This window comes from Pogona vitticeps, chromosome 7 (assembly GCF_051106095.1).
Source record: "Pogona vitticeps strain Pit_001003342236 chromosome 7, PviZW2.1, whole genome shotgun sequence".
NCBI classification, from domain to species: domain Eukaryota; kingdom Metazoa; phylum Chordata; class Lepidosauria; order Squamata; family Agamidae; genus Pogona; species Pogona vitticeps.
Genome location: NC_135789.1, coordinates 32,494,828 through 32,521,949, shown reverse-complemented (window position 1 = coordinate 32,521,949; position 27,122 = coordinate 32,494,828). Strand labels below are relative to the sequence as shown.

At 54.3% G+C, this 27,122-nt stretch overlaps 1 protein-coding gene across 1 annotated transcript; it reads left to right on the top strand.

The window, feature by feature from the left end:
- Window positions 1–993: 993 nt before the first annotated feature.
- EFCAB5 (EF-hand calcium binding domain 5) lies at window positions 994–26,131 on the top strand. The gene is made up of 22 exons (XM_078379103.1): window positions 994–1,257; window positions 2,621–2,698; window positions 3,106–3,678; window positions 3,978–4,134; window positions 5,980–6,043; window positions 6,795–6,865; window positions 9,436–9,591; window positions 10,073–10,172; window positions 11,033–11,887; window positions 12,609–12,689; window positions 12,766–12,858; window positions 13,602–13,816; window positions 14,205–14,361; window positions 15,924–16,213; window positions 17,158–17,330; window positions 17,772–18,000; window positions 18,583–18,735; window positions 19,321–19,430; window positions 20,703–20,956; window positions 22,308–22,540; window positions 23,909–24,005; window positions 24,763–26,131. Exons 3-22 carry the CDS (start codon window positions 3,116–3,118, stop codon window positions 24,975–24,977), a joined length of 4,266 nt encoding a protein of 1,421 aa, XP_078235229.1. The 5' UTR covers window positions 994–1,257; window positions 2,621–2,698; window positions 3,106–3,115; the 3' UTR covers window positions 24,978–26,131.
- Window positions 26,132–27,122: the final 991 nt, after the last annotated feature.

Below are 27,122 nucleotides of genomic sequence, written 5' to 3'. Positions count from 1 at the left end.
GGAAGACTGGGGGGGGGGGGGCAGCTGGGCCTCCTGATTCCTTCCTGAACCCCCTCCCTTTCTTTCTCTCCTCCCCCCCCAAGCATCTACAGCCCTCTACAAGAAGGTCCCTGTCATTCCGAGATAGACTGGCTCTTGACATGGAGGATCGTGGCGTTGGGGGACTAGAGCCACAGCTGTGGTCCATTGGCAGCAAAGCCCGGCCAGGCGGTGGTTGTGGCATCGGGCAGAGGAGCAGGTTCCCTTGGGCCCCAGCGCCCGTGGGCGGCCTCCTCCTTGCTCCCATCTGCCAAAGCTCAGCCCAATAAAGCTGGTCTGGCTTCCAGACCCAACAAGGTTCTTGGACGAAGGACTCAGGCCGTCCGGCTGTCCGGCTCGTGGAGAGATGGAACATAGATCGAGTGGCCCAAGCCGTGAGAGAGCGGGTCTCCGCAGTTGGTGGTGCTGGTGGGGGAAAGGCTTCAGACGCCAGAAAGTAGTAACTTTTCCATCCTTCCAGGTTTCCCTGTGCCTTGGCATCCTGCGTCAGCCTCCTGGCTGGTTCCCTTGCTGGATAGGGAGAGCTGCAGGAGGGCAGGATCCCACCCAGCCCCCCAGACCGGGTCGTGGTCCCTTCTGTCAGCAGGCGCCTGTGGCTGGATCCAGCCTACAGGGAAAAAAAATGGGAGAAGGGAACGGGAAGCCCCCCAGAAGGTGCTGAAGGGCGGCTCCCGTTCGGCTTCACTCCCAGCCAAGCCGGCAGGAGCCGAGGAGGACCCGATCCTGAACTTTCCACTTGCTGTGCAGCGGCTCCACGCCAGATCCATGGATATTCTCCCCAGGGCTTTCCCTGTTGAATATCCACCTGCAAAGGCACAACAGCACGAACATTCTCTCTACACTCTAGGATGGATATTAACCCCCCACCAAGAAACTCACTTTCATCTCTCAAAATAACTATTAAAAAGTGGGACCTGCAGCTCCCACCGTACGCCGGGCTGGACGGCCAATAACTACCAGGCTGTAGTTTTTTAAAAAGTAACTTTCCCCATATCTGCTGGCCCAGCCATGTGTGTGGTTCAGTCTGGCAGTGGAAGGCAGCATTTAAATCCAACTCTCTGTCAGTCCAGGGCTGAGCAAGCCTGAGGTTTCACACAGAGTTCTTTCCACAGCAGATGGGGCCTCCCTTCCCTGCTGTGTGACCACAACTGAATGGAAGTCGACCCAGCGACAGGATAGAGAGCACATGGCTTGGCTTTGCATCCAGAGATTCCAATGGTATGTAGAAAACGTTCTGTATTTATTTAAAAAAACAAACAAACAAACAAACAGAAAGCCATTAAAAAGCACAAAAAGGAACAGCCAAGAACAGCAGAAGCTGCAAGTGTGCCCATATATACATTGAAGGGATCACGTAGAGGAAAAGTAAACAAGGTGGGGCAGAAAGCAGAGCACGGAAAACGTCGTTTTTCTGCAGGACAACAGCCCAAATCTTCCAGCCGGTCTGGCCACTGCGGTGGGGTTTCTGGGTGCTGCGGATCAAACCACCGTCACAGCTCCCCCATCTCATCAAGGACCTCTTTCAGACAAGATGATTTAGAGTGCCCTTGTTCAGGCTTCCGAGATTATCCTATTCCTCGCTGCCTCCACCCCACCAGCACCATCTTTTCTCACAATGGAAAACCCACAAAAAGAGAAAAAGACGGGGGGGGCTCGATCCAAGCGCTGGTCCCCACCAGAGCAGACCCACCAAATCGGTGACAGAAGGGTTGAAGCCAATGCCTGTATAAACCCTGTGGGTTCAGTGGCTCTCCTCTACTGCGGACGGGAGAGTCAGGCTTGCTTGCGTTTTTATTCATTCATTCGTTGCTCGGACTTTGAAACCACGCATCTGACCCGTGGCCACTCCGGGTGGAGAACAACACCAACTGTATAAACTTATTAATCAACAAACCACAATTAAAATTAATCTAAAAACGACCCGAGCCATTTGATCCGACAGAGACCTGATGCCGCGGAGTGGAAGGCCAGCCTCGCCTGCCCTCCGGACGGCAAGATCGGTGGGGCCTAGGCCGGGCCGGACCCATAAAGGGCCTTAAAGGGACGCCCGACGTCACCTCTCAGACCTGGCATGGGATCTGACTGGCAGCCGTCAGAGGCTTCTCCGTGCAGGAGTTCTTCCGGGCATGTATTGAGAGGCTCTTGGACTACATATCCCATAATCCCCCAGCCAGCTTGCTGGGGGGTTGTGGGAGTTGTAGTCCACAGTGTCATTTTTCCCCGGCTCTTTCTCTCCTCTTGGAGAAATGTTATCTGCCCAGATGTCTCCTCCGTTGAGGAACATAATACTTGATCCTCGCGCTGACTTCAGTGGCCCTCCGTACCTTTGCAAACCTGCGGCCGGCCTCGTGATCCCTTTCTGACAAGGAAAAGGGGAATTCATTCCCCCTCCCCAGCCGTTTCCCCCACACACACACACATACACACACACACATCCCATGGGTAAGGACCCGCCATGGCGAAGGGAATGGTTGCTTAGCAACGTCAAAACATACACGCAGGAGTCCGATTCTGCAACGGATGTCGGGATTCCCCGGGAAGTTTGTCTGTGACTTAAAATTTGAGGTTTTCTCTTCCACAGAAACCGCCACGGCCGTAAGGCATCTCCGGTTGCAGTCCAGAAGGGAAACCGCCCTGCCTTGGTGCCAGCGCTGGAAAGGTAAAAAATAAGTAAATAAATAAATACCACAGCTTCCGCGTTTCTGTGCTACAAAGCTGGCCTTTAAAAAAAAAAAAAGCCGGGAAGGCGTGGGAGGGCTTAGTAAAGTAATAGGAGCTGGGAATATTACGAGATAATTATAAGGGCCTTTCTCTCCTCCTGCCACCAATGTGGGTAGTTGAGTTAAAACAATATAGTGATGAGGAGTCACTCGGCTCGAGATCCTGGACCAGGGGTTGCCTGTCTGCGCTGGTGTGTGTGTGTGTGTGTGTGTGTGGGTGGGTGGATGGATGGATGGATGCTGGAGAGCCGCAGACCGATCGTTTGACCAGGTGAGACCCCAAGTGACCCCGACTGAGCTCCGAAACCGTGCCCTCCCTTCTCCCCTCTTCTTTTCCCCCGTGCAGAGTGCAAAGGATGGCTGACGAGCCGGAAAAGACCGAGGAAGGTGTGGAGAAAAGCTCCTCGGAGCCTTTGGTGCCGGAACTGGAACTCGGCCCCCCGCCCGTGGCGGTCCGGGCGCTGTCTCCGGAGGTGGACGCCCGGTGGAAGGCCGTTTTCTACGAGAGCCTGCAGCCCAGGGCTCTGATCCTGCAGGAGGCGAGGGTGGCCAAGCGCCACCGGGAGAAGATGCTGGAGCGCAAGCAGGCGAAGGCAGAGCCGGCCGACCCGCTGTCCCAGGACTGGTTGGAGGGGAGGGCGCTGGGCCTGGAGACCCGGGCCTACCTGCTGGACAAGCTCCTGCCCACCTTGGTCCCCGGGGTGGAGAAGCTGCTCCGGGTGGCGGAGCGGAAGAAGGCCCTCCCGACGGACGGCGGCCTGGGACCCGGCCGCTTGGACCCCCTGAACTTCTTGGGGGAGTTCCTGATGAGGCAGAACCCCTCCTACCAGCTGGCCGCCCAGCCGAACCCCTACGTGCGAGGGATGCAGGCGGTCACGGAGGAGCTGAAGACCCGGGTGCCGGAGACCACGCCGCACAGGTGGGTGGGGAAGGGGCGGCCGGGCAGGGTTGGCTCCTCTCCTATGGGATGATGGCCTGCAGGAGCCTCCTGCCCCCCCCCCGCCCTCCTGTGCGTGCTGGTCCTGCACCCCCAAAGGCTCACAGGCTGCCTTCGCCCACCGGAGGGGGGGCCCTCCTGGCTGGGGGATTCTGGGACCTCAAGTCCAAATCAGAAGATCTTTCCTAAGGATCGCTGAGCCCCAAGGAGTGGGGGGTGTGGGGGGCGTGGGGGGGTGTATCTCCCACTCACCTAAGCGAGGCCGCCTCTGCTCCCTGCAGGCTGGCCGAGGTGAAGACTCTGGTGGAGGAAAAACGGCAGCAACGGGAGCAAGTGGAGAAGATCAAGAGCCGCGTGGAGGAGCTCCGGAAGCAGGCGCTGGCCTTGCAGTTCAAGGAGTGGACGCGGGACACCTCCGGGCAGATCCCGCTGGCGCTGGTAATGTGGGGCCGGGGAGTCCCCAGGGCCCCCTCCCGCCTCCTCCTTGGTCATCCAGGGAAGCTTGCCCTGGAGATTCCCCCACCACGCCCTCTCCTGCCCCCTTCGGAGTTTGGCTCAGAGAAAAAGAGGTCCCGTGACCGGCATCTCTTTTTCAAGGGGCTGCTGGGAAAGGCAGGACTCCGGGGGGGGGGATCTGGGTTCAAGTCCTCCGTGAGCCATGAAACGTGCAGGGCCACTTAGAGCCAATCCCACGTGCTTTCCCTCCCCGTCTTGGCCCGGCCTACCTCACAAGGGTGTCACTAGGGTCAGGGGAGAAGGAAGGGAGCCGTGCCCCGCTGCCCTGGGCGGTGCAGAGGACAGGCGGGAACCCAAAGTGACCTCACCTACCAGCCAACCCACCAGTGCACCACCACCCTCAGCGCCCCCGCTCCCAGGGCGCTCTCCGCAGGCAGCCCGTCTGGGGTTTCAGACTCGGGAGAGCTGCTCAGCCTCCCCTACCTTGTAGGGATGTTGTGAGGGGGAAAGGAAGGGGGGGACCATACAGGCCACCGTGAGCTCCCTGGAAGAAAAGTTAGGGAAGAAAGGAAGGAAAGGTCAATCGCGGAGCTTGGACGTTTTATTTGACCTTCGTTTTCTTGGACTACAGCTCCCAGAATCCCCATAGGCCGTGCTAGCTGGGGGAGTCCAGAAGAAGGGACCTTGTTCAAGCTCTGTTTAATCCCCATCCTTGGCAAATGTTCAAGAAACTTTCAAGGAGAATGGGCACCGTTGGTCCTGAGGTCCACTCCCGACCATAATTGAGCCCTCGTAGCCTGGGCTCTTCGAGAAAGAGTGGGGTTCAAGAGCAGCATTTCTGGAACGAGCGTTCCCTGCCAAATTGGGGGAGGGGAAGGGTGCAAATATTTGTTTATTTATTTATTTAACTTATATGCCACCCACTCTACCCAAAGGTCTCTGGGCGGTTTACAACAATTAAAATTCAATTAAAATAAAATAAAAGATAAAATGATTACAAATATGCCGGAGGCCCCCCAACTTTGCAAATGTGTTCAGAAGCCGCGGCAACAGAGCGCCATGTTTATTTATTTATTTATTTGATTTATACCCCGCCTATCTGGACTATTCATCCACTCTGTGACTCGCTTCTGCAGAAACGTGCATTATTTCCAGTTTTGCACATGTTGTTTTCGACGTCCTGTTATTCTGTCTTCCTGTATGCAGAACTTTAGCCTCACGACGCAGCGCTATGCATGTTTAACTGGAAGGAAATCCTCTGTGTTCAGTTGAGATACCGAGGTTTGCCTCCCTTTGTATACAGAACTGCGGCTGCGTACATTTTTTGCCGTTTTCTTTTTGCTGATGCTCTGCCCGGTGTGTACATGTTGCAGAAAAGCACCACAATGGGGGGTTCATGGCCCCAAACGAATAGGGCCTCTAAAACAAAATAAAAATGGCAGAAGGGTTGCCGTGGTGGCAAAGTTTCTGCTTAACCCCAGCCCTTCATAGTGGACCAGGCGTTCTCTCCCCTCCCTCCCTCCCTTCCTTCCCTGAGTCAAATGCCTGGTTTTTCCAGCCTGCCCAGTCTCGTCCCTTACGAATCCCTGTTAGGACTTGTCCACCCATATCATTCCTTCCCATTGAAAGAAGAAATGCTACAGATGGATCACTTAATAAAAAAAAAAAGAAGAAGAAGCAAATTAGAAAGATGAGCTGAACAGATGCCAGTAATCCTGGCTCAGAAAGGTTGCATTTAATCCAGTAAGTCTGCGGAGCTTCCGTAGGCCTGTGGTTACAAGTGGGTTCCGTGGACCAGCCTTTGACATGGGGTGCTGGCCTTTCCAGATCCAAAGTGCCCTGAGGTCCTTTCTGGAGGTCGTCCCTTCGGCAGCCACAGACTCCGAGAAAGGTACGTCCAGGCCCTTCTCCCCGGCCACGGTGGGCTGTGAATTCTAAAAAAAGGGCAGGAGGATCTGGAGAGGTTTGGAGCTCAGTGGGTAGAGTCCCTGCGTACAATAATCACATAATTTGTGGCAGATTTCTGCAAAAAACCAAACACATTTGAGCATCCTCCCGTGGACTTTTCTCAACGCCACCACATGTGGCAAATGAGCTTGTCTTTGCTTTGCGACTGGGAGGCATGCACAGGCTCTGTTTGCAAGCCTGGGGGGGCCCTGGAGCTTTGAAGAATGATGTTTCTGGAGGGACAACATGCAGCCACCTCCCCAAGACCTGTTAACTGCGTTGTCGAGCTCGATTCACAACGAGGAAAACCTCGCTTCATTTGGAGGCAGGCCTTGGAATCGTTCAGCCAAGCTAGCAGAGCAAGGAGAGATGGGGAGACTGTGGCAAAGTTCCTTTTCCAGACCACCATCGCCACAACGCCTTTGTGGCCCACAAAAGGGACTTTCCCGAGGAGTAGAGTCAGGAGACGGAGGAGCCCGAGACATTTTGCTGTTCAAAGCAACAGGAAGGACTGTGCCTTCACCCCATTCTGTGGACAGAAGACAACAGGACTGGACACTGAATCCTCATTTAAGGCATGCAAGAGAGTTTAGGGGCACCTAGCACACATGCATGTGTACACACACGCACACACACACACACAGATAGTGCATTGTGGCGCTAGCAATCCACCCGTGTCTTTTTTGCCTCCCTAGGAATCTACGCCAGGCCTCTGGAAACCGTCACGACGCTGGAGGTGAAGGTGAACGAAGAGGAGTTTGTGGAGGTAAGCAGCGAGGTCTCTTTCTCACGGGGCAAAGGGTCCGGTCCTTCTGGCCGTGGCGAGGAATCTTGTAGGACTCAGGCCGTCCCCGTGGGGCCATACATACAGCCCTCGGAGAAGTGACTTTCTGGGCAGGTCATTCCCAGAATCTCATGGCCGGCCCATCGGCCAGAGCTCAGCAAGGAGCCTCTCAGCCCTTCAATAGCGGAACCCTCCTTGCCTCCAGTTCCTCCGTTTATCCCCCACTCCTTAAGGGGGATCCCTGGGGTGATCTGACCCTCTTGACCTTCCAAGCTTGTGTGCTGCCTGACATCATTCCCTCTTCACAAGCCAACTCACTTGGCAGTCAGACCCTCAAACCCAAGAGTAGCAGGGTGGGTGGGTGGCCTTTGCCCGCTGAGAGGCACTTCCGGACGATGGGCTTCCAGGCCAGGCTGGGGCGGCTTTCCTCTGCTCCCGTCAGAGGTCACCCACCCTGGCGCTGTTCTGCCAAAGCCACCAAGATGAAACCCCTGAACCCAAAGCGACGCCCTGCTTCCGGCCAGACCAGATTGGCAGAGGAGAGTTCAATGAGCAGCCGCCTCACCGGGAGAGAGAGAGAGAGAGAGAGAGACAGGCTGCGGATGAATCCAGATTTCCCGCCAGCAGCCAGCCTGCTCTCCAGACGGCCCGGCTGGTATCGATGCCGTCGGTTTCACGCAAGAAGCGCTCTTCTCTCCCCGGAGCATCTGGGACCGCTGTCAAAATTCTGGCAGCCAGTTCACGCGGGAGGTTCGGAGGCTAAAGAAACCACGCTTGAAACATGGACGTCTTGTAGGACGACAGCGCCTCTTGCGTGCTGGGGATTCTGGGCATTGTAGTCTCGGAACAAACCTTTTGAAGCCCTGCCAGGGTTTCTGCTCTCCCCTTGCCATCACCGGGAGCAGTTCTCTCTCTCTGTGTGTTTCCTCCCCTTCGCTGGACAGTATTTTGTTTTCCCTCCCGTAGGCAGCCACGGCAGGCTAAAGGATCCTGCCATCATAATTCAGCCTAAAAGCCAGGCTTGAAATTCTTCTTGACAGCTGTGATTATTTACCCGGCGCCAATTGCAGTATTAGAATAGCCTTCCTTTTTTTCTTTTTGCTTTTTACCCATTAAAAACACACACCAGGGACCCACGTACTCCTTTACAGGGCGATAAATCTGAAGCATTAAACATGCCTCCAAGGCCCTGTCTCCCAATAAATCAGAATTCAGCTGTGCTTGACAGGGGACTGAAACAAAAAACAACAACACAAAAACAACAAGACCAGCCTTCCGGAGTCAGATTTTGCCTTCCTTTTCATTTTTATGTATGTCTCCTATTTTTTAAACTGCCGCCCTGTTCCTTGCAAAAGGGCAGAGCTTGAAAACTCACTTTTTTCGGACTATAAGTCCAAGGAGTCACAGCCTCTTCTCCCCACCCACCCAAGATGTATGGGTGAGGATGATGCCAAAGGTTGACACTCATGGGGTGTTTCCCCAGTTTTGACGGGTCTTCCACTGGCCACCAGCAAGCAACCAGACCATGCCTGGGGAATTAGGAGGGTTGTAGTCCAAAACGGTGTCATTTCCAGGGTCTGGATAGTACCCTGACTTTTAAAAATAACTCCATCTGAATGGATGGTTCTCCCCACCCACCCACTTTGCTGTCACCATTTTGGGACCCATTGGCCACGCGTTTGTTTGCCCACGGGTTCAGGGAACAGGAGAGAGAGCGACGTTTTCCTTGAACGCTCACCCTCTGGCTGCCGGATTTGCTCTGTTCAGGTTCTATGTGGGTGGTTTCCCCCTTCCAGGCTTTAATCATCTTGGTACCCTGTGTTGTATTTTATGGAGGGGGTCAGTGGCTTTTACGTAGGAAGGGAAGGACATGCATGTGTATAACACAATCTTAGGGAAGTACAGCGGGAAAGGCAGGAGAGGGACCCGATCCAGCTTTCTGAGTAGAAGACCGGCTCCGTTAGGGCTGGCTTCCAGCGGAGAAAGGAGCGCAGTCCTCAGGCAAGCAGGAAAGAGGAAAAAGAGGGTGCAAAAATATATAGATAAGGCACAGTTGTTTTGTGCATTGTGTGACAACGTCTGGGCTGTCACCAAAGTGTGAAAATGCCTCCATTCCCACAAATGGAGGTGGCCATTGCTGGACCTAGCACTTGGTCCTAGCACCACCGTGCCAGATCAACGCCCTCGTGAGAAACACCATCGTGGCTTCCCTTGTCTTCCGCCATACCCCGATATTCAGAGCTCTGAGCAGTCCCTCCCTCTTCTCTTGGAGAATTGCTTTCGCAAAGAGGGCTCCGGCATTTCTCTGCGCTCTGATATTAGTCCTTTGCACACGCTCTGTTGTGCCCTCGGTAATGCTTGCACGGTTGCCCCCACACTTGCAATAACACCGGCCAGGATTTGGGGCCCAAGAATTATCCCGTGGAGGCGAGACCGAATGGCCGGCCCTTTTCTGACTGTCATCACTTCCAGCCAAGGGGTGGCAAAAAAAGAGAGGGGGTGACGGTGGCCGCTCGTGGGTCCTCACACAACCTCCCTTCTGTCCTCCCCAGTATCTCCTCTCTTACATCAAGCCTTTCAGCAGCGACCTATTCCAGCAGCTCCTCAGGCACCTTCTGCAATGCGCCAACGACGCCCGGGATGCGATCAGGCACGACATCTGGCGACGGATGTTTCTCCAGCTCTTCCTGGACTGCGACCACGGAAAGGTAGCTCTTCAGGTTCCGTTTGAAAGGGGCGGGCGCACGATCCTGACTCTTTACCTTGTCCTTCATATAATTGCTGGAAGCAAACAAACGAAAAGGGCATCCATAGAAGCCCTCGGGACCAGTGGGGAGAGGGTGAGAAGGTAAAGTCCGTAGATCCGTTGACAGGTAGATCAACCGATCTACTTCAGAAGTAGTTCGCTGTTGTCCTTCTTCCTCAGAGGGAGGGAAACACGCTGGGGCACCGGCAGAATGCTGACCCTCAGGCACAGAAGCCGTGGGGAGCGGGTGACTCCCGTTCCAAGGGTGCTGTGAATCCGCTTCAGGATTTGGATCTGCACTTCACAGAAGTCACTCACGAGGGTTAAACCTATTCTGAGGAGGGGGGGTCAGCACCTTCAGCAGCTCTGGACTAAAACCCAGGTGTAGCCCCCCCCCCGCCCCCTGTGGAACTGGGACTTATTTCTGCCTCCCTCCCTCCTAGGTGGGTCTCTTGGATCGGCCCAGAGTTCTGTCCTTACTGGAGAGCTACTACGACCACTCCTTAGAGAGAGCGAGGAAGGGGTGCCGGGACCCCAGGAAATGTAAGTGTGGGCCAGGTGTTGGGGGGGCCTTAAGAAGGGCTGTGGGACTTCTCCGTCTTCAGGGCAGAGAAGGATCATGGGCTGTGATGCCTCAAACAGGTAGCAGAACCTCTTTTCTCTGGCCCAGACATTGGGAAGTGTGTTTTCTGAACGACAAGGCCCAAGAAGCTTGGCCTGTATGGTGGCCGGGGAGGTGGGGGGAACACGACCCCAGTCTCTTCCAGTCCTTGGGCCTGTCCAGCCCCTTTGCTAACCGGTTTGCTTCGGGTGGGGGGGGGCAGGAGCAACTTTCGGATGCTAAACCCTTGTTTCGACCAGACGGGTCCTGCCTGGGTGGGCTTCCGGCTGCGCCCCCTTATTTGTCCTGCCTGCTTCGTGGGACATTTGTGGACGTCTGCTGGGTCACGACTTGCCAAGGAGAAGTTCCTCCTGGGTTGTACAAAGACGAGAGCACGTGGTCCCCAAGATTACACCTCATTTTCTGGACTTTGGTCTACACAGTATTTCTGCACCGTGGGGGGGGGGAATTGTGCTAAGCCTGAAGAAGTGGGATTTTATCTATGAGAGGTTGTAACTTGTTGCAATTTTCAGTGGCCTCTCATAAAAGGTATCAGTCACTTCTGGCTTGTGTGCTGCCCCCCCCATGTGTCTGCCTAACATGCTGCTTCCTATAGAACAAAACACCGGACTGATGGGGAGTTCCCAGCGCATCCTTTCCACAAACCCTTCCTTCCTTCCTTCCTTCCCTCCATCCCTCCCTCCTTCCCTCCATCCCTTCCCCTGGTCCTGCCACTCCCAGCGGCAAATCTCACGGAGGGCCTCCTCCCTCCCTCCCTCCCTCCCTGCCTTGGTCTCTTCAGGGCCCATCGTGGAGCTGGACGACATTGACCTCAGCGAGTTTTGGGGAGACCTGAGAGACGACGGGGAGGCCTCCTCCGAGGAGCCCACGCCCCGGGTCCCGACCCCCCCGCCGCGGCGGTTATCCGAGGAAGCGGCGGCCCTCACCCTGATCCTCAAGGGCATCCTCTCCGAGGTCGACGTGGCTGCCCCCGAGGCGAGGGCGGAGGGGCCCGAGCCGGAGGGCAGCGCCACGGGCGAGGGACCCCCGCGGGGACCGGGCGGAGGAGGAAGGATCCGGGGGGCGGAGGAGGAGGAGGAGCCCCTCCCTGCGGCCGAGGCGCCCCCCGACGGGGCGGGAGCCGGGCCGGGCCAGGCCGAGGGCGTTGCCGGGGCCAGCCCCCCTCCCGAGCCTCCCGAGGTGGCCCCGGAGCGGCCGGAGGGCGAGGAGGAGGAAGGCGCGGGGAGGAAGAGCCCGGAGGAGGAGGGGGAGGAGGAGGAGGGCTCGGCGCCCTCTTCCTTCCACCAGGTGGGCGACCCGCAGCCCTCGGCCCCGGCCCCCTCCCTGGACGAGCTGCAAGGGCTGGAGGGGAGCGGCGGCCTCGGCGGCGCCTCCCTCGCGGAGCTGGCGGCCAGCCTGCAGAAGTGGCTGGAGGGGCAGCCCCGGCAGGAGGAGGAGGAGGAGGAGGAAGAGCGAGGAGGGGGCCCCGGAGCCCCCGGAGAGGAGCCCCCGGCCCGGCAGGAGGAGGAGGAGGAGGAGAAGAGCGCCGGAGAGCCCCCCGCCGCCGAGGGAGGAGCCGGGCCCCGCGAAGAGGCGCCAGGTGCCGCCCGCCCAGGTGCGCCCCCCGCGGGAGGAGGAGGAGGAGGAGCGCCGCCAGGTAGGGCCCCGCCCCGCCTCCCCAGGATCGCCCCCTTCCCTTCCCCTGGGGGGGGCTCGGGAAAGAGAGGGGCCCCCCACCGCCCTCGGCCCATCGGAAGGCCTGGGGGGGGGGGGAAGGTCCCGCAGCCTCCTGGACGCCTCTCACCGCGGGCTTTCAGCGCGGGCTTCCGTGGCTCTGCCCGTGGAGACGGAGAAGTCGGGTTTGAATTCGGGAAAGCTCCGGCTCAGAAGGTCGGGCTTAACCTGTTCCGCGCAGGACTGGCGGCGGGGAGCGAAAGTTATTCCTTGCACGAGGAAGGTTGAACAAGGGACAACGTCGCTCCCTTGGCGGAGGAACTAGTCACGGTGTGCACGTTCCCAGTGGCAGGGAGGCGGGCGGCCTCATGTTCAGCGGCTTTCTAATAACAAGAAAGTCAATATTGACACGTGTGAATAATGATAAGTCGTTCTGGAGGTGGAACGGAAAATAGTTGTACCTTAAAAACAATGTGCCAGCCTCCAGCCTTCACTGTCTCCGATGCTGGTTAGCCGGCCGGCGGGTGGGTGGGTGGGTGAATGCACTGGTGCTTTACCTCCTTTGGCATCCAGTCCCATTTATTTCCCGCCTGCTCCAGCGCTTACCCTGTCAGGAAGTATTATAAACTTGCTCTCTCCTTTTCGCCCACATCCCTCCATACCTCCCCCCCCCCATGACCTGCGGTTGCCCACCACCTTCCCAGCCAGCCAGCCGGTCCCCCCCAGAGGAGCCCCCCAGCTGATCTGCGGAGAGCCCTGGTCCGGTGAGTTCTCGGGGCTCCTGAGTTTAGCACGGGGGGGGCCCATCTCCAGAGCCTGGCTTCGCCTCTGTTGACCTCCTTGCTTTGCGGTCCCACACAGGTGAACTCCCGGCCTCTGACCTCTCGTTCAAGTACACCAATTACGGCAAGGAGGTTCGGGAAGACTGGGACAACGAGAACTCCAGGTTTCCAGGTGCAGCGTGCCCCGCGGTTCTGTTTTCCTTTGAAGGAGGGTGTGTTTTCAGGGAGTCGCCCAACGCAGGTCCTCCTGCTCATTCGACAAAGCCTGTAATCTGAAGGACTTTGCTTGTGGCAAGCAAAACCGTTTTGGTGGTGTTCTTGATGGCTTTCACGGCCGGGATCTGATGGTTGTTGTGGTTTCTTTCGGGCTCTTTGGCCGTGGTTGGAGGATTTTCTTCCTAATGTTTCACCAGTCTCTGCGGCCGGCCTCTTCATCTGTCCTCTGAAGACGCCGGCCACAGAGACGGGCGAAGCATTAGGAAGAAAAACCTCCAGAACACGGCCAAACAGCCTGGGGGGGGGAAACCCTCAACCACCATCAAAACTGTTTTAATTCCGCTTTCTTCGCATCACTGGATTGGAAACCAGATCTCTTCCACAGGCGGGGGGGGGGCTTTTCGATAGGGTGGTTTATATCTGAAGAGATCACTCACAAGCATCACATAGAAACAAGGATGAAGCGGCAGGAAAAAGGATGTCTTGGAAGAAAGTCTCACTCAAAGCTGAGCTGAATTTCCGCCTTTGACGAGCTAAGGAAAGGTCGACGCGCGGGTCGGTCTGCCACCCCTCAGCGTGGACCGAACCCTGTCTGCCCCCTAAATGCCTGCTTCCTTCGCCTTGCTTCCTCAAGGCTTCAGAGATTCCCCCGGCTTCCAAGGAACGTCCCAGGTATACATTTCTGCTTCCTCCTTGTAGACCTGCGCATGAACATGATCGAGATCCAGGCCCGGGGTCCCCCTTCTTCTACCAGCGCCTTCGAGAAGGATTCCCTCAACCTGCCCCAGTTTGTGCAACTGATGGAAACCTTTGTAGGCGATCAAGCGTCCCTCCCCGTCCTCAAGAAGCTGGTGCAGTTTGTGAAGGAGGGTTACGTGCAGACCGAGAAGGAGAAGATCCATCAGTTGGAGAGGGTAAATCAGAACAACACTCCCCCAACCCACCCTCATTTATTGACTTAGATTTACATCTTGCCCTTTTGCTAAAAGATAGCGCTCAAGGCAGCTTTGCAGAGTTTTTAGAAAAATTAAAACTTATTTCCTAAATCTTTCCTCCAGAGTTTTTGGATCATTCCTGTGAAATTTGAGAATCCTGGTGAAAAATTTATTTTGGGGAAAAAATGTCCCTTCCTTTTGTTTTTGGATAATTCTCGTTCCGGAAGTTTTTGCTTCCTGGTACCCTATCTACTCATCTCCAGCCTGTGTTGTTGTTGTTGTTTAAATTTATGCTGTGATCTTTGAACGCGCACCGAGAAACCTGGATAGGCGATCCCTCCGCCTTTTGCTTTCTTTCCTCCGGCAGGTGCGCCAGAATTCTTTTGTAGCGTGGCGGGAACTCCTCCTGGCAGCCCTTTTTGAGAAGTGGGATAATGAGTGCTCCGGTTTCCTAGACATGAAAGAGGTGGACGCCATTCTCTCCACTTTTAAGGAAGGGATGGAGCAGGAGGCCTTGAACAAAGGTAAGAGGAGTGGCCGTCGCGAACAGAGCTGCAAAAGTTTGATTTGATCTAGGACCCACTTGTACGTCCACAGGATCCGTAAAACTCTCCCCCAAAATCTCATTTCGGAAGATCCTCAAATAGGATGTGGCTGCAGGACCTACAGCCGAAGCTCAGAAATGTTCAAAACTGGGAAAAGAACAGGCAGAAAGAGACAATAAATATTAGCTTTTCGGCTCTCCCCGGACATTGCTAGCAAATGGGAGTCAATGAAAAACTATGCAAGAGCTCCCCCTTGTGATCAAAACAAGGACACAGTACCATACTTTTCCGTGTACAGTATAAGACGCCCTCATGTATAAAACGCCCCCCCCCCATTTCTTTCTTTGCAAAAAGCTGCTTCCCCCCCCTCACAAAAAGTGGAGGGGGAAAACAGCTTTCCTCTGAATAAAGTGGAGGGGGAAAGAAGGAATCACTTTCCCCTCTCCAGTTTCTTTGCAAAAAGTGGAGGGGGAAAGCAGGGATCAAAGCACATGGATCCCTCCCCCCTCCTTACTTCCATGTATAAAACAACCCTCAATTTTTCCGAGAAAAAATATGGTATATCCTGGTGAAACCGAAGACAATTGCACTTGGAAAAGGCTCTAGTCCTCATTAGTTTAAAGAAAGGGCAGAATGGGTGGCCGCTTTACCTTCTGTTGCCTTCCAGAGTCTCCTGCAGATCAAGAGGAAGACTCACCTTCTAGGTCAGCCGCTCCCAACCATGAGTCCCTGGATGTTCTTGGACTAAAACTCCCAGAAGACTCTACTGCGAGATGTGCTGGCCAGGATTTATGGGAGCTGTAGTCCAAGAACATCTGGGGATCCCAGGTTGAGAAGCTCTGTTCTAGCGGATTGTTTTTACCCGGCTGATGCTGAGGACTGGACCTGGGGCCTTTGGTGGACCAAGAAGGTGACTGGGAAGGATGATTGCGAAGTTACATCACACGATCTATGGTCTACATCCTCCCCCGCCCCCCCCCCAGCCATCGGCCTGCTGCCTTTAAGGACTGGTGGAGGATGCTGCCCTAGTGCCGGTGATGTCGCTCTTTGCCTCAGGCAGCAAAAGGGCTCGGGTGGGTGGGTCCAGGATTGGTCTGAACCAGGAGAGGCACACCTGATCTTACCTGGGGGGGGGGGCTGCATTAGGTTTCAGAGGAGACCCCCCCCGGAGACCACATGCCAGTGGGGAAGGGAGGAGGGGGGTGAGTGGTGGAAAGGGTGGGGCCCAAAGCACCAGCGAGCTTTACCTGAACTTAGAGGGGGAGCCACTTTTTGCAGGGAGGGGGGGATTCCCATGCCGATGCTAGGTGAACACCCTGCAAGGGCCTTGTGGGGAATGAATGACAGCTGCCCGGAGAATCAGTCCCACAGGGCCAGACAGAGGAGGAGAGACAGCCAGGAGGGTGGGAAGTGGTTTGCCTGTTCTTTTGTCAGCTGGCAGCATTCTCCCCCCTGTCCCACCCCACCCTGGCCGGGCCCTGGTTCCCCTTCTTCTTCTTCTTCCTCTTCCTCTTCCTCTTCTTCCTCCTCCTCTCCCGCAGCCAAGCTCCAGCTGCCCATCCCTCAGTGGCACCCCAGCGGGGTCGTGAAGTTGACCCGAAAGGACTTCCAGGCCTACGTGGAGCTGGTGGTCTCCGAGCTGACGGGAAACGAAGACGAAGTTCTGGACAACATGGTGGAGTTCCTCATGATGGCGGTGGAGCGCACGCACCAGGAGCGGCTGCGCGGGAGCGCCCGGAGGAAGTGGCTGCTCCAGATCGAGCAGGCGGCCAAGACCAGTGGGGGCTGCGCGGAGCCCGTCTACCAAGCCGTCTTCAAGGCCCTGTGCCGGGTCGGTGTTTCTGCCGGGAGCCCGAGGCAAACATGCAAACCATCACACACACACACACATACACCCCAGGCAGCACCTAAGTCCAAGGAGCCCAGGGCCCGGAGCCCAGTGAGCTCTTCCCAAGCCCCTCCCTCCCTCCCTCCCTCAGCAAGGAAAAAATAAACCCACAACGAACAAAGTCAATGCAAAATCCGCCTCTACCTAAGAGTCAGGAAAGGCCCCAGTGTTTTGGGGGGCATTTAAGCTTTGTGGCAGGGGGCGTCTTAGACATCTGGCTGGGACAGGTATGGGGTTAATCGGGGCCCCACCTCAGCCCTGGAAGCTATAGGGGAAAATGTACATCCCGCTTAAATACCATTGGGTTCAGGCAACAAAGGGCCGAAGGCAAGCCGAAGCCGGTGCCTCCTTTCAAAACCTCGAGATCCCTCTGGACGGCTGGCGTTTGGGGGTTAGATCCAGGCCGCGTTCACTGCTGAGCTAGCGGTTTGCAAAGCATCTTGCAAAGAGTTTGTCTCCACATCAATAAAAAAAAAAGCATCATTCAGACAGCCGAATCACAAGGAAACTGGAGCGGGCCTTATAAACGGTGGCGTCCAGCTCCTTGTTCGATGCATGGCGTCCGTAGCTAACAGATGTCCACCTTCTGCTTCATGAAGCTCAGATGTGGGAGAGTTACCCACCCACCTGGATCCACCCTATCTAAGTTCTTCACAGATTGCTTTCTCCTAATGTTCTGTCAAAATCTTCTCTTTAGTAGCTCAATCCCATGAGGTCTAGTCCTGGATCTTACCTAGGGTTGTCTTCAGACCTCAAATACTGTATTCTGTCACTAGGTGTCGCTATTTGCCTCTCTTGCTAAGATCATAAAAGAAAGCTGGAAGTGCATATTATAGATATATATATAAAATATAAATAACGTCACCTAACGTATCTGTTCTCATAAGGACGCGGATGCACATGGAGACAGCAAGAAGATCAGCGCCTCCATCTCCCTTTTGGAATATAACCTCATTGTCCCAGCACGGGGAGATGTTCTGCTCCGCTATGTGGCCTGCACAGAAGACGATGCTCCTTACGTGCTAAACCAGACACTTTTCATGGACATGAACGGCGTCAGGTAAGGAGAGCTCCCACAGTACTGTTTGGTTCCTCAGGTGGGAGACACGGTTGATCCTTTGGTCCCTGAAAAGGGGGGCGGGCCTGGGGGCCCTGAGCAAAGGAATGATTGCACATCGAGTTGTTAATACTTGGTGTAGCATACATTTCATGTTTTGTGTTTTGACACAAAGGCAGTTTTTTTTTAAAGAAAAAACAGAAATTGGCAGGACAGGAGGCAGCCCAAACTCTTATGGGGGAAACAGCGTCACCTGGGGGCAGAACACAGCATTACAAGGCATTTAGCCAAACCCCTCTGAAGGCGAGACAGTTGTGGCCGCTGCGTGGTGAGGGCCTGAGTGCTGTGTTTGTGTCTCGTGATCAGGGAAGGACTTCTTGGAGGCTAACCGAGGCCTCTCCCCCTCCCCTTCTTCCTCTTCCCGGCTGAATTCTTGTTTGGCAGCTTTGCAGCGGCATTAGAAGACAAGCCGATTCACGTCCCCAGAGTTCAGCTGCATGGAAATGTCCACTTCTGGAACCACGATCGCCCCGTAAAAGAGAGGAAAGGCTCCTTCTTGGTCCTGCCCCTGGAGGATATCCGGAGAAGAGTCTTTGGTGTCCTCGGCCTGGACACCCTCCGGGACAAGAGCGGCCGAGCCCTCTTTGTCCCCCACGAAATCCGCTTCTATCAGGTGGGGCCCGCGAGGAACCTGGCCATGCCTGGGAAAGGAGGGAGCCCTGAGCGCGAGGCAAGGGTGGGCAACCCGGCTGGATCGGGCAGAGAGAGGGCTTTATAGAATCATAGAAAAGGGAAGGGGGAAGGGGGCCTACAAAGGCCATCCAGTCCAACCCCCTGCTCAACGCAGGAAGAACATCCAAGGATCTCTGCCAGGTGATGATCTAAGTTTTTCTTGAATACTCGCCAACTCCTGAGGCAGCCTGGTTCCACAGTCGTACTGCTCTAGCGGTTAGGAAGTTTTTCCTGATATTCAACCAAAATCTGGCTTCTTCTGAGCCCACGGTTGCCTGCCCTGCACTCTGGGATGACCGAGAGCAGATCCTGCCCCTCCTCTGTAGGACAGGCAGCCTTTCAAATATTTGAAATGTGCTTTACGTAGGCACAAGGGACCCCAGGGCATTTTTTTTAAAAGGAGGTCTGCTCCTTCTGAGCGGTCCCTGCCTGGGCTTTGTATCCTCAGCCCCCCTGATTTTATGGGCTACGTTGACTTCCCCCTCCCTCCCCGCACAACCTGTGTGATGCGTCTCTTTCCCAGGGAGTCGCGAATATGTTCAGCAGAGCCTATCACCACCTCCGCACCCGGGAGAGCCTCGTGCAGGTGATCTTCACAGCCCTGGAGTGGCTGTCCGCCCGGGCGCCCACCCTCCGCAGCATCACGGCATACTTTATGGAGCCTGGCGAGAACCGGGTAATATTCTGGCGGCCGGAAAGAAAGACGGCCCTAAGAGTTCACAGACCCCTTGATGGGGTGGTGGTGGGTGTGGAGGAATCCACCCTATAAATCAGGCAGGGGAGAGTGTGGTCCTCAAGAGATGGACGGACTACGACTCCCATCACCCCTCCCTCTCCTGATGCTGGCTGTACATGGGCAGGGATTCCTTGACCAGCCAGCAGGGGGAGGTGTTGCGCCGTTTGGTGGTTCTCCCGAGGCCAGCCGATGGCACAAGAGGTCAATCACAGAGCAGGAAATGTTAATGTGGACAGAAGGTTGTGGGTTCAGTCCCGGCCAGGGATCTGGAATGGAAAGGAATCGAGAGCAGGCGGCAAAGGTGTTTCGCCTCCTCTGCTCCCTGCTCCTTTTAATCAGCAATACATATCTCTGCTGGAGAACCCCAGCTACCGGTTCCCGGCTGAGATGGATGGACCTTGGGGGGAAAAAAAACCCAAACACTTCCTGTTTCTTATAAGAATGTCTCCCCTTTTCCTCTGTACGTTGAGGGAGGGGGGCTCTTCCCCTGTCGGACTGCAAAGCCTCCCCTTTTCTCTTTCCAAGATGTACGATTACACCCTGCGCAAAGCGTTGAGTTCGGATTTGAAGGGCCCAGTGGACATCCCTCCACCTCCAGCACCCGTGCTGAGTAGGAAGGAAAACAACTTCTCCAGGTGAGCGGAGGGGAAGCGTTCATGGAGACACCTGGGCAGGTGGGTGGGGGGAGCCAGGCAAGAGAGACCCTCCTTCAGATCATCTGGATTCAGGCCGGCTTGCAAAAACATTCTGGGCAATGTAGGGACCGCTGCCCACCTGGCAATGCAGGGACCGTTGCTAATACGAACTTGCAAGAAAGTCAGTTTTTTTGAGAATTCATTCCAAAACACTCTGCCCACGGGTTCACCGGGTGGCAGATTTTGAAGGCGACCCCCCCCCCCGCCCCTCCAGTGACTTTTCCAAGCATTGGTCAGATAACCATTTCCATGAACGTGGGGCTGCTCACTTTTATACCCACACTGGTGGGTGGGTGGGGGGAGCCCATAGTTTCAGGGCTACCTCACCAGGGCCCCCGTGTGCCCAAAATCACTTCATTTCCATGGGAATTTATGCCCCCCCCATTTCGTCCAACTGTAATTACGGATCAAAGACAACACCTATGCCTTTATTTCAGCAGAGGTTTGGAAAGCCTCCTCAGGAGTAAGTGTGTTGTGGACGAGGAAGAATGCCAAGCAGGCTCTCCCCAAGCGCCTCTCGGTTCTGCTCCAATCCTTATCGCATTTCCTTCATTTCCTATCATCCCCCGGTGCTTCTTGCTTATCTTTCCAGCTCAGCCTTCCCAGAGGCTCAACTTGGCCGAGATGCTGCCTGCCCTCTTTTAAAGCTGCAATCTTTATTTATTTATTTATTTTTGGGTGAAGTTCTGAGGAGAAAAGAGTTCTCCTCCTGCTGTCGAGGCTCAGCCAGGACCTCGTGAGATTTACTCACCGGACCGAGGGTCCGACTGGGGTCTTTGAGGGTCGAGGCAGGTGGATACTTTTGCCGCTATAACTGCCGAGGCCGGAGTCTTTGAGGAGATCCTACGGTCAGGAGGGAAGGCCGCCGAATCAGGACACATTCCCATTTGGCCCGAAGGCCTCTCCTTTGGCCTCCGAAGCAAGGGCCACGAAGCTCACCGGACCGCAAGGGTGGAGAATCCGGGGAGAATCCGGCACTTCCGGCCAGACTCCAAAGGGCCTTGTGACCACAGCCTGGAGGAGTTCCTTTCTTCGGACCTCGGCGGCCAGAATCCCCCATGGGCGGCTGGGGGATTCTGGAGTCTGTGATCCGAAAGAGGAAGCCCCCAAGGTCTGCAGAGGTTCCGTACCTCCGCCTCGGCTTCCAGCTTAGTGGCTGGTGGTGAGGAGGACAGAGGCTGATCCCTTCCTGGCTCTCTGCTTCTGTTCCAGAGGTTACCTCTTCAGGTGCATAGACTCTTCTCTCGTGGTTGCCGCGCACACGTATCAGGAACATCACATTGCGGTCCCGCTGAGGAATCCGAAGGGTCAGGCCATCCTGGTCTTTGACCTCAACCTAGGGCCCCGGGAAAGGCTGCCGTCTTGTGAACACAAAGACCTCCAGAAGATGCTCAAGATGGTGCAGGCTGCCACATGTGAGATTCTGAAGGAGGACAGTGGCGACCTGGAGCCGTACTACGTCTTAGGTACGGACCTGCTTTTGGGAAGCAGCCCGAGTCTGCGGCTGCTTGGCTGGTCCGGGGGGCCAGAGAGATTCCAGACCCGTTTTTGCTGGTTTCATAAGTACATCAATAGTGGGATGTGGTGGCGCTGCGGGTTAAACCGCTGAAGTCTCTGTGCTGCAAGGTCAGAAGACCTACAGTTGTAAGATCGAATCCACGCAATGGAGTGAGCTCCCGTCACTCATCCCAGCTCCTGCCAACCTAGCCGTTCGAAAGCATGCAAAATGCAAACATGCGAGTAGATAAATAGGTACCACCTCAGTGGGAAGGTAAACGGCATTCCGTGTCTAGTCACGCTGGCCACGTGACCACGGAGGATTGTGTGCGGACAAACACTAGCTCTATGGGTTGGAAATGGAGATGAGCACCACCACCTAGAGTTGGACACGACTGGACAAATTGTCAAGGGGAACCTTTACCTTTTACCTAAGCACGTTAAAAGAAACCGGGAGAAGCCAAAAAGAGTGAACGTCTGTAAGTCTTCAGAGGCGTAGAAACAAGCTGGGGATCTCTTATTGCAAGAAGTATGCACTCTGTAGATGCTCAGAAACGCCTTGACTTTTAATTTAAGTTTTTTTACTTCAGAGTCCAGGGATTGAGAAAAGCAGTTATTGGGAAGGGCCAGGAAATGGTGGAACTGAGAGACAGACTTAGAATTCAGCTTTAGAGTGTGTGTCAGACCGAGGGTGCTGTTATTTCCTCATCGGCCACAGAGGGTGGTAGTTATTTTGTACCAAGAGAAACGGCTTGTCTGTGGGTATCTTAGTTGTCTCGAACAGGTTTTTTTTTTTTTTTTAAAAAAAGCTGTGAACATTTCAGTAAGTCAGGCACGACCCCGGGGTGCTCTGATCGTCTCGTTTGTGATCAGCCATACCTAAGATGACTATCAACCACTCTGACGGACTCTGTAACTGCTGGACGGCCTCAGTGGTTTGGGCATCTTGCTCTGGAGGTCAGAGGTGGGGAGTTCCATTCCCTCTCTGAGCCTCCTTGACAGGAGCTGGACTTGAGGGTCCCTTCCAGCTGTGCAGCTGAGATGATGATGATGATGATGATGATGATGATGATCTCACTGGATCATGTTACAACAGGTGGGCTGTTTCTGGAGACGTTGCCCCTTTGGAGCAAAGCCTCTCCTTGCTTTGTTTCTGAGAGGGTCAGTTGGCTGAGAGAAGCTTCTGTTTTTGTTTGTTTGTTTGTTTGTTTGTTTTTTGCTGTGCATGCCTCCAGGTTTGCTCACTGACTCAAAGGCTTCCCCGGAAGGATCTGCAAAGGCCGGTAACAGCCCTTCTTCCATGTTGCTTTCTCGTTCCAGAGGCGGAGTACGTAGGGGACTGGAGGCGCGGGGGAGTCCTCTTCTACCGATTCATGCTGCAGGATTTGCAGAACTGCATCTGGAATCTCGACCCGTGGCTATGCTTTGGGGAAATTCAGTGCTTTCAACAGCCTCCGCCCCTGGTGCATACCATACTGAAGAGCGTCCTGTTGGTCCTGTACCCACAGTGGGCCGGTACGGAGGAGGTCGAGAACTGGAAGTGTTGCATACAGGTGGGGACCAAGCAAGCGGAATCCAAAGCGGGACCGCGGGCGCAGCAGGGGTGGAGTTTCACAGCTCCAGATCACGGCCCAGGGTTCATGAAGGGCCAAGGTGTACGTCAGAGGGTCACACACAACTCTTGGTGAAATCGCAATAGCATTTCAGAGACATGACTCTAGGCGGCCTTTGGGCCTGAGAAATCAGATTTGCAAACTGAGCCCATGTTTACACACACAGGACCAATGACAGAACAGAGCAAGCTAGTCTGCAAACTACAGGAGGCGAGGAAAAGTCCTGCCGTGGCAATCAGACTCATGGAGTCTCATGGAAATGCCGTTCGGCCCTAAAAGATACAATGCAGAAAAGCAGGGAGAGGGAAATGAATTGAACCCTTTTCTACTTCTAGCTGTAGAGCTTTACCGGAAGAGCTCTGGCCCCACATAAAATGGGACACCCCCAATTCCGCCAGTGCGTTTCCTATGTTTCGAACCAGTGTCCCAACCTGCTCCGGTCAGAAGTGCCAAGTGAGGCTTGAGAGCCTTTCTGGGAGACACTCAGGAGGGGAATGCAAAAACTCTCCCAAGAACAGGGACTTGTCAAGGGAGGCGTTAATGACCGAGAAGCCCCCCCCCCCAATGTCGCACTCTTTACTATCGAGTGAACAAAACATGATTATACAGCACCAAATCTTCTGCCCTCATTTTTCCCAAGCCCCTTCTTCCTTCTGATTCCGATTCTGCCTCCAGGAGGCAAACTGGCAAACGGCAAACAAATCACTCGGAACCGACCCCCCCCCCGTGGGGATCTTAGCTCTCGCAGCGGGCGGGCGCCGCACAACCTGCACAGACGACGACAGGTCCAGATTATGGGATGCGCATGTCAGGTTCCTTTGGGGTGGGCGCCTGAACTTGTCCAGGGAATAGAATGACAAAACCATGGCAAGTCCTGGGGGGGGGCTGCGTAGGGCTGTTCTGATGGTGCTGTCAGTTCTGGGGGCCCCCCCGAGCCCGCTGCTTTGAAGTCCCTGGATGGAAGAGAGGCAACGGCCGGTCTTTAGGTTTGGTGACCCTCCTAGTGATGGGCCCTGCAAAAGACGGACCCACCTTAACCAGCCCTGGGCACCGTAATGGGGATGCAAAACAGATTACGGCAGGGTGACCCTACTAAAACACCAGCAGCCCCAAAACAAAACATACAGGACTGTTGTTTCCTTTCAGGTCTCACTTCTTCCAGCTCTTAGGACCACAAGTAGTGACACATCTTTCCCTTCCCTGTTATACTCTTCACATGAACCCACATATCCTTGTGACTCTGGGTGGTCTTTCTCATCCCTTTCTGATCCTCTCCTCTCCCCCCTGACCCTCCTCTTCACTCTACAGAAGTTTGACGGAGAACTGATTGAAAACATTTGCTACTTTGATCCAACAGCCGCCTATGTGGTGGTTCGGCCGGAAATCCTGTACGCTTGCCTCCAAGGTAACTGTCGTCAAACGTGTCCAACCCTGGTTCATGTGGAAGGGCTGGAGGCCAAGCGGGTTGGGAGATGCCCACGTTCATGGGGGTGGGGCGGGTACGACTCCGCTGTGGGTTTCAGTCCAAACTTTAAAAGAGTTGTCCAAGGTGCCAAACAATTTTGTGGATTGTGTTCAGTCCCTTGGAATCCTGTTCTGCTCTGGGGGGGAAGTTGAAATCCTTGGGTGAGAACCTTTGCCCTTCGGTTTCCTCCTAGAGCTTTGTTTTTCGAGGTGGGGGTGCTTCTTAGGAGCCCCCCACCCCCACTGCAATCCCTTACAACTGGGATAAACCACCCCCCTAGGGAGCAAGGACACTTGCCAAGCAGCGCCAGGTGGTGCAGGCATGAAGGAATTGGGTTAAAAGTGTGGGGGGGGGGGACCCAGGAAAGACACAGTGAGCATCCTGGGGAGAAAGAGAGATCTTCAAAGCACAGCTTGGAAAAAGTCACTTCCCACTTTTTGCGTGGCAGCATCTAAAATCCTCCAGCCGGGATGGGAGGCTTTGAAATGTGCCTTCTCTTAAAAACATTGCTTTAAAGCGCAGCTCCGTGTGTTTCTTTAAGCCATTTCAGAATTGGCAAAGGGAGACCGGGGGGGGGGGGGGGAGGGACACCGGCCTCCTAGGTTTGGTTGCATCGGAGGGGACGGGTGACTCGAAAGAGGTGACCGTGAACTCTTCTGCCTTAAAAAAGCAAGAAATCCACACGGGTCTGTTTCAGGGGCACCTAGAAAAGCCGTGTGGCAGTTCGGCTCCGCTGCCCTAGAGCACCTGTTCAACTGGACGCAGACCTGCCTGGCTCTAATTCAGCTGGCCAAGAAGCTTCAGCATCATGAGAGCAGCGCTCCTTCCTCCTCGGCCCTGCTCACTCCCACCTTGTCCCGATCCCTGAGGTCCTCACAGATCTCGAGCAACCCAACTAACTCTCTCGCTTAAATCATCGGTGGCCGGTGGCCGGTTGCCGGAGAAGGCAAACAGGAGGTGCTTTGAAGGTCCACCTCTCCTTCCTGCGCCTCACTCATCAGAGCCCTTGTTGGTCCAGAGGTTCACTGTAAGCCTTCGCTAATCCTATATATATATATTTTTGAACATCGCCGGCTGGTTTTACGTTTAAGACCTTGGAGACCACCATCCCTCTCAATGTCTGATGTTTGTATAAACGTGGCTTTTTAAAAAATGAAATGACACTCCTTACACGTCGAGCCTAGACATTTCTGATGGTCACTGGGAAACAGGGGACCTTAAGAGACCAGGTGGCTTGTTCTTCACTTCCGTTTAATTCTGCAAAGGAAAAAAAAACACAAGAGTGGATGGGGATTAGAGGAGAAAGAAATTACAATAGCGTACCTCCGGTTTTACATAGTTCATGGAAATGATTAAAATGAACGTCCAGAAGGAAGAAAGACCTCCAGACCTGGGAGGGTGCCTTTGAGCAGCAGAAATGTCTCTTTCTGGCGTCCCCCCCCCCTTTTTTTCTTCTTGGTTTTGTTTAAATCATTCACAACTGGACAGGCTGAAGAAGAGAGCGCTTGTGTTTAACTTTATTAAAAGAGAAAACACACCTGGAGGCTCGTTTTACAATCGGCTTCAGCTTGAGCGGACAAAAAACACTTGAGCGCTCCGATGCGAGATTCCATCTTTGCCATCATTTATCTCTCGACGGAATCTTTTTTTAATAAAAGTCCGGGAAATTAAAACTGTGTCCCGGCCCCACCTTCCGTTCTTTTTAGCCGACAAAAAAAAAACACAAAACGGAACAGAACTCAACAACGGCGTATCTAACCAAATATTTGGTAGTTTTGAGAGTCTAAGTTGCTTTTAACGTTCCCTGATAAATTGATTATAGCGTTATTACAAGGCTGGATGGCTTCGATGATCTGACGTTTACTCCAACAGCAGGGTGTGAATATCCGGAGCAGGGCAGGGGGAGGTGAGATTGGGTGGGTGGGTGGAGATATTTTAAGTCGTTTTCCCGTGGTATTTCTGGAAACAGTCCTTAGCCATCGACGGACATCAAAAAGTCTCAGAATTTTTGGAGCAAGAAATTCTACATGAATAAATAGCCCTTTATTTCTTAAGGAAAGGAAGAATGGTCATTGTGTTCGTACATAGCTGGCAGGTGTCTCTTTAAAGGGAAATTTATAATACGGGTTTGTAGGCTGCTTGGGAAACTATTATCCATGCAATTCTATATGGATCCCTCTGTTACTGTGTGGTCTGGGGGGGCCGGATCCTGGCCTTTTCCTCTGCGCTTCTGGCGTGGATTAAAACAAGTCACAGCAAGCAAATCGATTCGGCCTGCAAACTGATTATAAAGTTTTTAAAAAATCAATGTATTGCCTAAGTTTTACTGATTATTTGCACGAGTTTTAAGTACCTTTATCAATTGAATTTAGATGCAGATGCTCCCTCCGTATTTATTTCTGAAGCAAAAGGTGTACATATTTTCTTTGATGGTGGGCATCCTTTTAGAAGAGGTGCTCATTTTTTGTGTGAGAGGAAAAAGGCTCCTTAAATTGGTACCGGCATTTTTGCCTTGTACCGTATATATATATTTTAAACCATCGGCTACCCCTTTATCCAGGACGGTTTCCGCCTGCTTTTTTAAATCAGTGGGTCAAGCCAACAAACAGCAGAATTTAGCTCGGGTGGATCCAGACCCCTTCTTTAAGGAGGTGTGCCCTATGTAGGATAGTGGGTCACCTCTGTGTGTGTGTGTGTGTGTGTGTGTGTGTGTGTGTGTGTGTGTGTGTGTGTGTGTGTGTGTGTGTGTGTGTGTGTGTGTGTTGGTCTAGGCAAACACACCTTTATCTGTGTGCATTTTGTGAGTTTGCCTAGATCTAGGCACATACACACATTGCCAGGAGCACTCTCTGCGTGTGTATGATCTGATAGTTGTGTGTATTTTGTGTTTGTGTCTGTGCCTATATCTACGGACACACACACACAGACAAGAGATCGCTAGAGGCTGGATCGGGATCCGTGTGTGTGTGTGTGTGTGCGTGTGTGCCCTCGCCTCGGGGGCCTCCTCCTGAGCATGTGCAGAGGGCCTCCCGCTCCCGGCCTGAGGGGGGCAGCCGC

Bases quoted from the DNA above. Each gene is read 5' to 3' on its own strand.
- EFCAB5 (XM_078379103.1), top strand. From the start codon at position 3,116: ATGGCTGACGAGCCGGAAAAGACCGAGGAAGGTGTGGAGAAAAGCTCC. The intron at 12,690-12,765 runs GTTTAGCACGGG...GGTCCCACACAG, and splicing joins TGAGTTCTCGGGGCTCCTGA to GTGAACTCCCGGCCTCTGAC. The intron at 16,214-17,157 runs GTCGGTGTTTCT...TGTTCTCATAAG, and splicing joins TCTTCAAGGCCCTGTGCCGG to GACGCGGATGCACATGGAGA.